General features: G+C 35.9%; 1 protein-coding gene across 3 annotated transcripts in view; it reads right to left on the reverse strand.

The window, feature by feature from the left end:
* LOC135110854 (tRNA endonuclease ANKZF1-like) overlaps nt 1-13,999 on the reverse strand; it is a 169,324-nt gene that overhangs the window by 27,392 nt on the left and 127,933 nt on the right. For all 3 annotated transcript variants that reach the window (XM_064023462.1, XM_064023461.1, XM_064023460.1), the window contains 3 exons: nt 9,957-10,111; nt 4,991-5,213; nt 4,397-4,744 (listed from right to left, as the gene is read on the reverse strand). In XM_064023462.1, coding sequence (XP_063879532.1) covers nt 4,397-4,744; nt 4,991-5,213; nt 9,957-10,111 — 726 coding nt within the window. The remainder of the gene's footprint in view (nt 1-4,396; nt 4,745-4,990; nt 5,214-9,956; nt 10,112-13,999) is intronic.

Consider the following 13,999-nt stretch of genomic DNA (forward strand, 5'->3'; position numbering starts at 1 on the left):
CCCTTCAGCAGACGTGATTTGCTTTGTAAAATTAGAAGCACATTTCAACTGACCTACGGTAAGTCTCGTGTACTTCATCAATTTTACTTCGGTAAATCACTTTTCTGCTGAAGTACGCTTTCCCATGAGGTTTGCTACTAAGAGAAGTAGGAAATACCAGATACACACAAGGACACAGCAAAAAAATAAGAAAAGAAAGATGCATGAGTAACATTGAGAAATATAGTTTCCCACAGAAAAATATAGAAGTTTGGAACAAGCTTAGTGAGGATGTAGCATTGGCAATAAGTGTGCACAACGTCAAGGAAAAACTGGATAAGTGTAGATATGGAGATGGGAACACACAAGCATAGCTCAGGCCCTGTAAATTACAACTAGGTAAATGTGTGTACACATCACAGGTGTACATAAAAAGCAATGCAGGCTCTGTTAAAGCTATGAGATTTAACACTGCCAACTGATATTTGGTTACCCTAAGATAGTAATGTTAAACTTAACATTTTATGGGAAGGATAATAACACTGTAAACTAGTATATACTCTCAAAAGTCAGTGTCCCCTGATTTATTTATTTATTTTTTATTTTATTATTATTATTTTTTTTTTTTATTAATCAAAATACAAATTAACATAAATGGTGTCCAATGAGTTGTGCCATATATTCTGGGATATGAATGTATGTGCTGTTCTATGTAAAAAATATTTGATAAACATGTGTCACTTTGTTTTGTTTCATGGTAAAAGCTGTGTTGTGCTACAAGGACAGGTTGGCCACCACACAGCTGCAGCCACCAATGCTACTTGTTATCCCTGACTGAGAAGAGAAATTCCTGTCCTCACTTAATAGAACATGTTTCACTGACAACAACATATATGTACATATATTCTCGAGTATCTGGCACAACTTGTGGGATACCTTTTATGTTAAATACATTTTATCCAATATATTTCATCTCTTCTCTCTAATTCTCTTAGTCTATGTTTCATTCTTATACAGTGTCATCACCACTACTACACCTTCATACAACCTTATCATTTCATTCATCCCAAGTGATGTATGACTAAACACTTAATTTTTCTCCATACCTTTCAAGTTTAATTTATTCCTTACTTTGTTTGGTTCTACATATATCTTTCTATTCATAACAACAACCTCAGATATTTGAAACAGCCAAGCTTCTAAAGTAACTTAACATTAACTTAACCTACATTCACCTTCTGCCTCCTTCCATCCTTGCATATTTTTTACTTTACTCTTTATTTAATTCTATCCTCCATTTTGTCCTATTACATCTCAATCTCTCCTATAAATCTGAAAACACCATTTGATTATCAGTCTACATCCTTGTTGAATGGAGACTACACATGCTACCTTAGATTCAAATCCACATACCATCAGCCACATCCACATAACCATCAGCAATCCTTTCCTATCTACTTGCAATACACTTTTTTTCTGATAAAGATTAAAAGAGTATGCACAAACTCACATACCTACAGAAAATGAATAAATGAATAATCTGAAAACATGAATGATGACTACTCTCCTAAATATTTAAGTTTCTCTATTCCTTTCTTGGTTTGCCCTTCAATTTCTAGTAATATTTGTTGGTTCACACTTTATTAAACTATATCAGACTGCAATTGTTTGCAACCACCTTTTTTTTCTGCAACTACCACTTCCTTAATCTTGCCTCATGGTTTGTATGATATTCATTTCAAACACTCCCATTTCTGTCTTTTTCTTAACTTTTCTTTGCTTCTTTTCTAACTCTGTAACTCATCTGTGCTTCATGAATCCTTCCTGCTTCAATATTTGAGTATTAAGTTTATAAGAAAGGTGGGGGAGCCATAGACAAAAATAGACTGACCTCATTAAGAAATCCTTTGAATGTCTTGGAAAATACTTTTATTTGGGGATGTTAGTATTTGTGGTGGAGATAATGTAAGTGCTGCTATAATGAATGGAACTTCTGGGAATTGCTGCTTACAATGACAACAAAGGGACTTCTGAATTGCACTTATAACTGAGACAAGTGTTATAATATATGTTCATAACAAAATCTGGTTAGTGGAGGAGGTCAAAGTTTGCTGGTTAAAGTGGGCAGAAATAATGATTAACAAATAGATGCATGGTGCACAACTGATTAACAAATCTGACATTGCAGGGGAGAGGAAAGGAAATGAGTGTCTTAGTCTCCTGATAAGAAGAGGTACAGTAGAACATTTGAGAATGTTGAGGATGGTGGAAAGTGGCTGAAAAGAAAAAAATCTAAAAAAAAATTGACTGGGATAGAATAACTGTATGGCAACTTAGGTTTGCTCCTCATATGTTTTTTCAAAGCCTAGAATAACATATTCAGTGTTTGATACATTGACATAAGGAAGAGTTATCTTTTGTGACTACTCCTGGCTTCAGCTAACAAAATGGTTATGCTTGTTTTAAACACGGTTCTGCTGAGTTGCTCTGTAATGCTCATAAAATATACAGGCCATATTTACATAGTATGAGAGTTAAATTTCATTAGAATGGTGAAACAAATAGAAAGATAGCTATATACTTGATGCCAATGAAAAGACTTAGTGTATTAGTGAAGAAATGGCATGATGAGGGAAGCGAGTATGTGCCTCACCACAAACATGGTGGTGGACCACCCAAAAATGTTTGTTTTTCAATTATTTTGTTGTATGCTGAGGATATACCTTTATCTGTCTCTTGATAACATGTAAGGTCTCAAACATTTTGGGAAAGTCCACCACAATGTTTGTGGTGAGGTTCATCCTTGCATCCATCATGCTATTTCTTCACCAATGCATTCACAGTCTTTTCATTGGCATCAGTTATATGACTTATTTTTCCATTTGTTTCACCATTCTAGTGAAGCTCTAACACTCGTAGTATGTGATCATGGTCTGTATATTTTCCAAGCATCACATATCAACTCAGTAGAAAACTATGTTTAAACAAAAGACAACTGTTTTGTTAACCAAACCCAGGAGCAGTCACAAAATATAACTCTTCCTTATGTCAACATGTCAAACAACAAATCTGTTATTCTATGCTTTGAAAAATATGTGAGGAGTTAATGTAAGTTGCCATGTAGTTACTTTCTCCCATCCAATTTTTTTTAGACTGAGGAGCAAGATGCCAGTTTGTGCAATGTGACATTCATGTCAGCAGGAATTCTAAAAGTTGTTTGACACTGATTGCATATAACCAGGATAAAATTATCCAAAAGCAACTGCAGGGAGGCTGAGATAATGCAACAGGCCAGCTGTCATATGTATTGGTATCAAAGCCTTTCATATTAGCAACGATGATGATGATGAACTCATTTTTCATCTCACATTTCCTCATCACATATATTATATGACCACATTCTGAGACACTTCTGCCAGCACACTGACTACTTAAAAAAAGTTCTACTTAAAGTTACGCTGGTTTCAGGGGGTGTTTTTATGGTTCCAGTGACAGATTAACAAGATTTCTACATTATCTACAGAAGACTCTTAAGAACTTGGCTAATCATCTCCATGGCCTACAAAAATAGTCATAGTGAGAGACCAAAGTGCTTCTGAAAATGGACCACATGCAGTTCAACCATACTAAACACTACTCCACTATGAGCTTGTTTTAGAGAACTTGTACTTCTCATTTGTAACAAAAGATGATTAAAAGGACATGGGCAAAAGGCATAAAGTTAAATTTTCCAGGGAGCTTTTTAGCTCCCATTAAATATACAAGTGGAAAGTCAGTATTAAATATGTATGAAACAAGATTTTAGTACTATGTCTTCCAATTTTACATATTTTTTTTTACTTCTTTACTCTTGATAGATGCATGTTTTTTTTAATTTGCTTTCATTTCCTATTAAATATGTATGAAACAAGATTTTTAGTACTACAGTAAAATCCCTCTTATCCGGCATCAACGGGACAGCCGACATGCCGGATACTTGAATATTGCCGGTTACTTGAATAGAAGTGAAATTATGTCCACAATCACCACCCTACACTCATGCATCTTACCATAACAAAGATCAGCTGATCTTAATCAGCAGCTGATCTGATCAGCTGCTTAAGTGTAAGCACAACATGCTTCCTCTTTTCTACAACTTTAGGCATGATGAAGGCGTCAAGTGATAAACAGTGCACACGTGGGACTGAGTCACTGAATAAACACAGTGCAGTGGGCCGCGGGTGGCGTGAAGCAGTGCGCTCTGGTGGCGAGGGGACAAAGTATGCCTCGCGCGGGAATTTTAATCGATTTTATGAGTACACATTGATTTTTTATTGATTTTAAGGCTCAGGGAAAAATGTGCCGGATACTTGAAGCTGCCGGATACTCGAATGCCAGATGAGAGGGATTTTACTGTATGTCTTCCAATTTTACATACCTTTTTTTACTTCTTTACTCTTGCTAGATGCATGTTTTTTTAATTTGCTTTCATTTCCTTTTCTGGCGCCTGGGCTTGGCTTGGATTTCACAGAACAGTGGCATCCCCCGAGGTCAGTGGTAGAAAATGTGCCCATCTGAGTGACCAGCTCCATCTCCTCACTGCTGCCTGATGCTGATTCAGAGCTTGAGTCCTCACCAGCAAGATCCAAAGCATTTTTTTCAGTTTTCAATTTTCTTTCTGCATTTCTTGCATTATTTGGTTTCCTTTCTTTTTTCTTCTTTGGGGTTGGTTGCTTTTCTCCAAGTTTTGATTCTCTTACCATATTATTGAACTCCTCTTCTTTACCTGTTATATGAAATACTTTCAAGTGCAAGGGTCTAGCAGCAAATCACAATACATTGCAACATATCAAGTATCATTTTCCAAAATCTGGATTATGTATTAAATAAATACATAAACAAACAGATAAGTAACTGCAGAAATTAATCAATTAATTAGTTGATTAAAATAAAAACTCATGAACAAATATGTTTTCAAGAGGAACATAATCACACACAAAGCAAAGCAGTGTCAAGATGATGAAATACTCACCATGAACAACAACCTCTGACAAAAGACCAAAAATTCTCTTTACTTCTGAAAATTTTGCTCTCCTTGTTGAGAAAGGAATCCTTCTGAGTCTTTCATCATTCTTCAAGAGAATTGGCTTTTTCCCACCAAAAAGTGTGGCCCTGTTGTGGTGCTTGGCATGGTAGAATATCAAGTTACACTTGTCAAAATGCATCTTCCAGGATTCCATTAATTCTTGGACATGCTGTCAAAAGAAAAATTCAGTTACAGCATGTCACATTTCCATGAAAAAAAAAAAAGACTATGTTGAGTTTTCAATATCTGCTTTCCATGAGATGGCACTACAGCAAGTGAACATTTTAAACTGCTGCAACTTGTGTAGAGGCACTGATTAGATGAATCACAAATATTCAGCTGACAACTAGTATTATATGGCAGAACCATCTGCTGAAAATAAAAAAATTGGCTATTTCTTAACAGATTCCTATAATATTTTAGTATGCTATGTGTACTAATGAAGAGATACCCGCCAAATTTCATATTATTTGGTCTATAAATAGATGGAAAAATAGCAATTTTTCAATTTTTGAAAACCACAAAAGTTGATGTAATGTTATCTTGAATAAAATATTGTTGAAAATAACAAAACAAACTTTATATCATTCCAAAGACATCATGTTAGCCAAATTTGAAGATTTTTTTTGTTTCATTTTTCATTTTTTTTTTTGTTTAAAACATACCAGTAATGTATGCAGATATGTTTCTTTGATAAAAAAAATAAAGAAAGAAAGAAAGAAAAATAACAAAAAATGCAGAGTTCCATCAGTGCTGGTGAAGTAGTTGTGGAGTTATATCACACAGAAGAAAAAACAGATAACTCCTTTCCTTTTCATTCTAATGAGTTTTCTTCTTTACAAGCCAACTTCACTCTTGCAACTCTACATTATTTATGGAGTCATTGTAGAGTGATACATATGGTATTCACATAGCAATTTAGAGTCTAACTGGTACTCGGTTTCCTTTTGTATGGTAATATTTGTTCAAATATTACCAAATACACTAATGTCCTCCTGGCTCATACTCCTTGCTGAAGTCTAATTCCTTCTCAGTTTCAACTTGCTCTATTTACCTCTCTCCTACCTCCATGTAATGTTTCTTATGGGAACAAATACAGAGGGTGTCCAAGTTTTGAGATAACGAGTTATGAACGTTCTGAGACACAAGCAGTCTACTCAAAAAATGAAATCATGCTCTCAATATTGTTACCTTTGCTAACCAAAAGTTCCAATTTGGTGCTAGATGCCATATTTACCTAGTACGCTGCTTCGCCATTACTCATGCTGCGTAGCACCATAGTGAAAGACCGCCCACTGCCCCAGGACACAAGCCCCATTCCCTTGTACACCTGCTAGTGGATGGGACAAGCTCTGTTATGCTCTTCCAGTTTTTTGTGAAAAATCTAGCCCATCTTTATCCATCATGGGTAATGGCAAGCATAAAGCAAGCAGTAGTAGTGGTAAAAGTGTGAAAAAGCAGCAAGCTATCTCAATGGAAACAAAGAGAGTGGTGAAAACTATGAATGTAGCACGCTTGTTTAACATGAGTAATTCAACTATTTGTACAATCTACAAGAACAGGGAGTGAATTAAAGAACATGTTAAAAGTGCTGTGCCTATGCAGTAACAATAATAACTAAAAGAAGGGGGGAAGTTGATAGAAGAAATGGAGAAACTTCTGGGTATGTGGATGAAACAGGTACAAGCAAAATGATTTACAAGCAGCCTTCTGGAACATATCTCGCTCGTAACTCAAACACCCTCTGTAGGTAATGGTAATGAAGCTTCTGCTGACAGTGTAGTGTAGAAGGCACTTGTGAGGTAGATGGCTGTTGCAAGGTATATGTGTGAGGGAGTGGCATGCCTGACCTCTTGTGACTTAGGTTAGCAAGTGGGGTGGCAGTGTGAGTATGGGTGGTGGTGGAGTGATGGGAAGAGGCAGTGGCACGATAGGACATTTTATGTTCATCTTCTAATTTCTCCTTTATCTCGGCCCTCTGCTCTTTCCATGTAATGTCTGTTTACACACTTCCTTCTTGATGGCTTTCCCTTGGTATGCAGGTAAGGGGAAAAAGAGAGACAGACAAGGTAAGATGAGGGTAGAGCATGGTAGTACATACACATCCTTCTTTCTTCTACCTGAGTCACTTGGTGGCTATATATACTCAAGGTTAGAATTACAATATGTCTCTATATGCCAGTTAATACCATGTAGTAAAATATTTTTGTGTTCCATTTCGTAAAAAAAGAGCCTGTGTGTGCACATGGCACTGCAAAATGTGATGTCACACAATGTGGGAGGGGAAAGGAAAACTGCCAAAACTAGTTTATTTTTGCAAATTTTGCCATAAAACTTCCGCACAAAATTTGTAGAATATTTTGTCTTTTTGAAAAATTTAAAATATTTTAGCAGATGGTCAATCCCCACAATCTAAATTAGCAGAATTACTAACCATTGCCAGCTAAAATATCTGGTTCTCATTAAGCCAGTTGTTTTTTAACAAAGCAATTATTTGATTTCTACATACTTCTAAAGAAACTTAAAATATACAGTAGGTGTTAATCAGCTGTGTAAACAATGGCTCGGTGTGGTTATTATTATTATTATTATTTTTCAGTGATTGTTACTGTAGTGTACTGGCAACCCAAGGTGAGTATATTAGCATTTAATAGTGTCAAGTATCTAAAGTTAACAAGAAGTGATTTAGTCAGGGATATAAAATATACAAAGTTGATGAGGTGATATTGTTACATTGATGGAAAGTGACAAGAAGGAAAGACATGCTGGGTGTATTTTCACTAAGATGGCAACAAACAGCAGTGCACATGATGAATACAAATTAATAGACAGTCCAGCAGGCAGGCTGAAGCTGTGAGAGGTTATGCAGTCAACCATTCTGACTGCATGGCATCAGCAGGCTTGGACCTCATCTCACCTCACACGCTTACGTTTCCCTACTCCCTACACTATATAAAGCTACTGGTAACATCCCCAGTTAACTTCCTGACTATTAATTAACTATTTACGGAGTAAAAAGTAGTCTACTCGTTACAATATCAACAGTGAGCACTCATCAGCTGTGTGTGTAAACAATAGCTCGGCATGGTTTTCAATGATCATTAATTACTGTACAGTACTGGTAATCCAAGATGAAAATATTAGCATTAAATGGTGTTCACCAGTATGTAAAGTTAAGGCTATGCTATAGTCTTCATCAGCACTGACAGATACATACTGAACATGGTTATTTAATATGTACAGAGTTGTATTTTTTATTTATTTATTGTTTTTGCATGTGCATTATATATTTATTTTGGATTATACTGTTGTGCCAAGACTGATCAGCAGAGGGAGGAAGAAGCAGCAGCAGATGACCCAGAAATTATAAGAATGACAGAAGCAGATGATGATACAGTACAGCCTCTGTAGTGTCTTATGAGGACTCTGAGAGCTTTAAAAGAGAGGTTACTGACCTGGAGACAGTGCAGAAGCCTCCCACAACCTCTCAGTAGCTGTACCTTGCCATCATCACATCACTTTGCAACCCATCACCACCCACATGTGATGTACCATAATAAAAAATTAAATATTTTCATACTTAATTCATGAACAGGATTATATGTAAAAGATGTCTCATAAAACACATCATAGTTTTATACTCGGGAAATTTACTAATATAGAGAAATTTTAAATTGTTGAAAGACCATTAGAGATGTTCCACAACCTACCCTATCTACCTGCATACAGAGGACAGACAGTCTTGAAATTCCCCCATTAGTGCAACACCCTACTTGTATTCCTGACTGTCTTGAAGATACATATTCTTGACCTTTTCCTAATCTCTTGTACTTCTGCTTATGCTGTCACTCTGTCTTCTCTGTTGGGCCCTTTGGATCATAACCTCATATCTGTACCTTGCTGTATCACTCCAATTCTTCCTCAAGATCCCCAAGGTGGAGGTGTCTCTGATGTTCTGCCTTTTGTTAATTTTTTTTTTGGTGGGGAGACTGAGGAGATATTATTCTGATTTTCCTTGGAATAACTACTGCTTCCATGTCAGAGACCTGTCTCTGTGTACTGAGTGCATAACAAAGGTGATAGTGTCTGGCATGGAGGCATACATTCCTTACTCTTTCACTCACCCTAAACATTCCAAGCCTTACTTTAACTCAAGCTATGGTAGAGAGGTGGCCCACAAGTAGTTGAGCCTTCATCATCTGAACTTCATGCACTTTATATTTCTACCCAACATCATGCCAAGACTTTTCCAACTAGCCAAAAACTCATTCATCATTAGAAAATGTTAAAATCTTTTAAGATCCAACTTTATTCATGATTTCTGGCACCTGGCCAAAAATATCTCCAACAACTTTTCTTCATCTATCACTCCTTTATTTCAATCTGATGGCACCACTGCCATCTCATCTTTAAAGCTGAACTCTTTACTCAAACCTTTACTAAAAACTCTGCTTTGGATGATTCAAGGCTGGTTCCTTCCTCTCCTCCACCCTCTGAATATTTCATGCCTCCCATTAAGATCCTTCACAATGATGTTTTCCATGCCCACACTGGCCTTAACCCTGGGCAGGCTTGAGGACCTAATGGTATCCCTTCTATTATTCTTCAAAACCATGTCTCTGTGTTTCCAACATGCCTAATCAAACTCCATAAGAAAAAGGTAATGAGACACATTACTGTTACTCAAAAATACAGATTTGTTAATGATGTAGCAAACAAGTGTTGATCTCTGGTAATATACTACAAAAAAAGTTTGAGTATGTAGCTCAGTTCACTAAGAAGCTTCTGTCCTCACCTGGTTAAGATAGCAATAATAATGATAGTAATAATCAATATCCAATCATGAAAAATATAAAAACTAAAAGATACAAAAAAATATTCTTTACTGTCCTAAAAGCTACAAAAATCTCACCTGTCGCTGAGACTGCTCATTGTATCGTCTCATAGATGCTCCACTTGACTTGGGATGAGCAGTACCACTCTGACTGTCCTTAGTGCCCTGGCTGCCACCCTGCTTGGCTCGCACAGTGTAGTTGTGGAAAGTTTTGTGAATAACCACTTCCTTGCCTGTTCACAGAGTACACATAACATAACATCTAGTATTTTGTTACTAATCAACAAAATCATTGAGTACATTATACAATAAATAACTATTTCCTTGTTTGTAAACAAAGCATGCATAACATGTAGTAGTTCTATACCATTTAACATAATTAATGAGTACATTCCAGACACACACAAACACACACACACACACACACACACACACACAAACACACACACACACACACACACACACACACACACACATACACACACACACACACACACACATTAAAACATTAAAACATTAATTCACACCCACAAATACTACAAGAGAAGAAACTAATGACTATGAAGGCTTCACAGATACAAGTGAAAGGACTGGCCTTATAGAAGAATTGTTAAAAGGTTTGTCCAGCTGGATTAATGAATTGAAAAAGAGATGTGACTATTTAGAGACGGAAAACAAAGCATGGAAAGACAAATGTGAAGTTCCGAAAAATGAGAGAAAGGATGAGAATAGGAAGTTGAATTATAAATTTGAGGAAATGAGCAAAAATCTAGAAAGCTGCAAGGTAAAGGTGGGAATCAATCAAGAAAAGTTAATAGTTATACTGTGTGGAGAAAGAAAAAAGATGAAGAAACTGCTAATTTACAGAAGATAATGAACAATCAGTTGAAAGATAAGGAAGAATTTGTAAAAAAGGCAGCAGTTAAAGTTATTAAAGAAAGGGAAGATTTGGTTAGGAAGACTGTTGAGAAGAAAAATGCATAACTGCTTTTGGGATCAAGGAGGAAAAAATAGTAGCTAAACATGAGAATAAAAAAAAAAAAAAGGAGCATTGCAGTGGATCTAGTAAAAGTTGTGACTGAACATGAGAATGATTGGCAGGTGTAGATGAGGAAGTAACAAGATTGGGGAAGTATACTGAAGTAAAGAGCCAACCAATGGGGATTAAATTTAAATCATAAACAGTAGCAGAAGAGGTACTAAGTGGGGCATGGGGATTAGGAAGAAAGGACAGATAAAACATCTGGATGCAGAGAGACATGAATGAGAAGAGAGGGAAAATGAGCAAATTGTGGAAGCAGGCTAAGAAAAGAAAACTAAGCCAGAACAGAGGAGGAAAAGATAAAGTTCTACTGGAAAGTCATGGACATGAGGTTGATAAAGTGGATGATTGGAAAAAAAAGAGAGTGGAGTGAGAAATTGAAGATTGCTTACACTATTGTGAATGGGTTACTTTCAGCACAGGTTGAACTAAATGACTATTTAAGAGAGTATGCTCCAGATGTGATTGAAATTACTGAAATGAAGCTAAGTGACAACATTCTGGTGAATAATTTGGGTAAAGGAAAGTACAACGTATGGCTGAGAAACAAAAGTGAAAAACGAGTTGAAGTAATGATTTTGGTGAGAAAGGATTTATTGCCTCATGAGACTAATTGTGATTATGAACTGGCTGAAGCAATTAAAGATGGTGTGTAAGAGAAGGTGGAAAAAGAGACTTTGTAGTGGTATATATTCTTCCTGAAACAAATTCCTGTGGGATTGTGGAATACAAAGCTAAATTAGAGGATACACAAAGATGTGTGGAAGACATGATGGCAAGCACAGACAATCTAATGATTACAGAAGATTTCAACTGCAAAGAGGTTAGGTGGGAAGAGTGGTCAGCAGACAGGAGCAAGTCTTAGGGAGGAGAGTTGCTAAGGATGGCAATAGAGAATTCATTGACACAAAGGATGGAAGAGAATACAAGGTTCAGAGGAGAAGACGAACCCTCAAGGCTAGATTTAATTTTTAAGGAAGAACTTGAAGTCGTCAAGGATATAAACTATAAATGTCCAATAGGTAAAAGTAATCATGTGGTGATGGAGTGCTCATTGAGAGTAGGAGGAAAGATACAAAAGAATGAGTACCATAGAATAAAAAGATTCAACTATGGAAGAACAGACTGGAAAATTGAGGAATTACTTTGAGCAAGTGGACTGGAATCAATTTGACAAAGCAAATGGAATAGAAGATAAATGGGCAGAATTTATAAACATACACAATGAGGGTGTAAGGAGATTTGTCTCAAAGATAAGGAAACAAGAGGTTAAGAAGCAGGAGTAGTTTAATAAACAATGTGAGGAAGCAAGGAGGAAGAGAAATCTGGCCTGGATCAAATGGAAGAAAAGGAAAACAAGTGAGGCCTGGGAAAAATATAAAAGGGACAGAAATGAATACTCAAAAGTAAGGAGAGAAGAAATAAAGAATCATAAAAAAGATATTATGGACAGATGTAATAATGAACCAAGGATGTTCTATAGATATGTGAATGGTAAAATGAAGAACAAGAAGGGTTTAAGCAAACCGAAAATAAATGGTACGCATGTTGAGCAAGAAACAGAAATTGCAGAAGTTTTGAACGACTACTTTCAAAGTGTCTTCACTGAAAAGGGAACATTTGATAGACCAGTGATGACAAATGTGTCAGTAGGAGGACTGAGTGAGATTGAGGTAACAGTGGATGAGGTAAGAACAATGATGGAAGACTTGGATGTGAGGAAGGTGCAGGGACCTGATGGAGTATTTAATTGGGAGTTGAAGGAATGCAGAGATCAACTTGCACACAAGGTTTATAAACTCATCATAACTTCATTAAGGGAAGGAGTGGTGCCCAAAGATTGGAAAAAAGCAGATATAATTCCCATATATAAAAATGGAAACAAAGAAGAACTATCTAATTATATTATGTAACATGGTTTATGTCTTTGATAAGCAAGTGCTATTTTTTAATTCTTTTCATTGCAAATCAATAGAAAATGTCCATTATTGTGGTTTTTAGAATGATTTTTTGCCCTAAAAATAGCTAAATTTCACCATTTTTCCAGATGATATCACAGAGAACTTCTTTGCTCTTGTCTTGATGAATTGATCACGTGTAGCAGAATGCATTTGGAGAATGATTGCACCCTCTTGTGATGTGTCTCCTCAGGCAGCCAAAGCAGAACTGATTGGTGGTCTGCAAGCCCCTACTTTTATACTGTCAAGCAGTACTCTAGAATATTCTTAGTCTTTATATAATGTGTCCCAGAATGTTATCATTCCATCTCTCTAGAATATTCTTGAACCTACTTTAAAATATTCTGAATCATTCTAGAAAATTCTTGATACTTCCACATATTTCTACTGTATTCTAAAAAGCTCTAGAATATTCTGGAAATGTTTACATTGTATAGAATGTTCTAAAATATTCTAAAAACTTCCAGAACATTCTGGAAGATTTGAGATTTCTGAAATGTAAGCAAATTCTTCTAAATATGAACAATTTCTTGCTAGATCTGGTCAGTTCAAGAATGATCTTTTTAAAATTCAAAATCTTTAGAACACTTTATATTCTTTTATTGTTTTAACTTATTTGCAACATTTCAAAAGCAATTAGATAAGCAACTGAGATTTTGCAAAGGTCTTTACCTGACATGAAAACCAATAGTAACCCATACTATAATGAAAGAAGGCAAAAATGTAAATTCACTGTTCTAACCACAAAAGCAAAGTTTTAGGATCAAAATAACTTTTTTTTTCTATTTTTTTTAGATGAAAACAACTGGAAAGTTATGGTTTGGGGCCAAGGACAAGACAAAAGTGAAATTTTGTTACATAGTGTTATAGACCGGTGTCATTAACAAGTGTAGTGGCAAAAATGTGTTAAAGAATAGTGAAGCAGAGATGGAGTGAATATCAGGAAAAGAGAGAGATATTAATGGACAGACAATTTGGATTTAGAAAAGGATGGCTGTGTATGATGAATTTAATGTGCTTCTACTCCGGAGTCATAGATATAGTACAAGAAAGAGGGATAGGCAGATTGTTTTTTTAGACATAAATTGTTTGATAAGGTGCCCCACAAGAGACTGCTGTGG

Source organism: Scylla paramamosain, chromosome 21, assembly GCF_035594125.1.
Source record: "Scylla paramamosain isolate STU-SP2022 chromosome 21, ASM3559412v1, whole genome shotgun sequence".
Taxonomy (NCBI): Eukaryota; Metazoa; Arthropoda; class Malacostraca; order Decapoda; family Portunidae; genus Scylla; species Scylla paramamosain.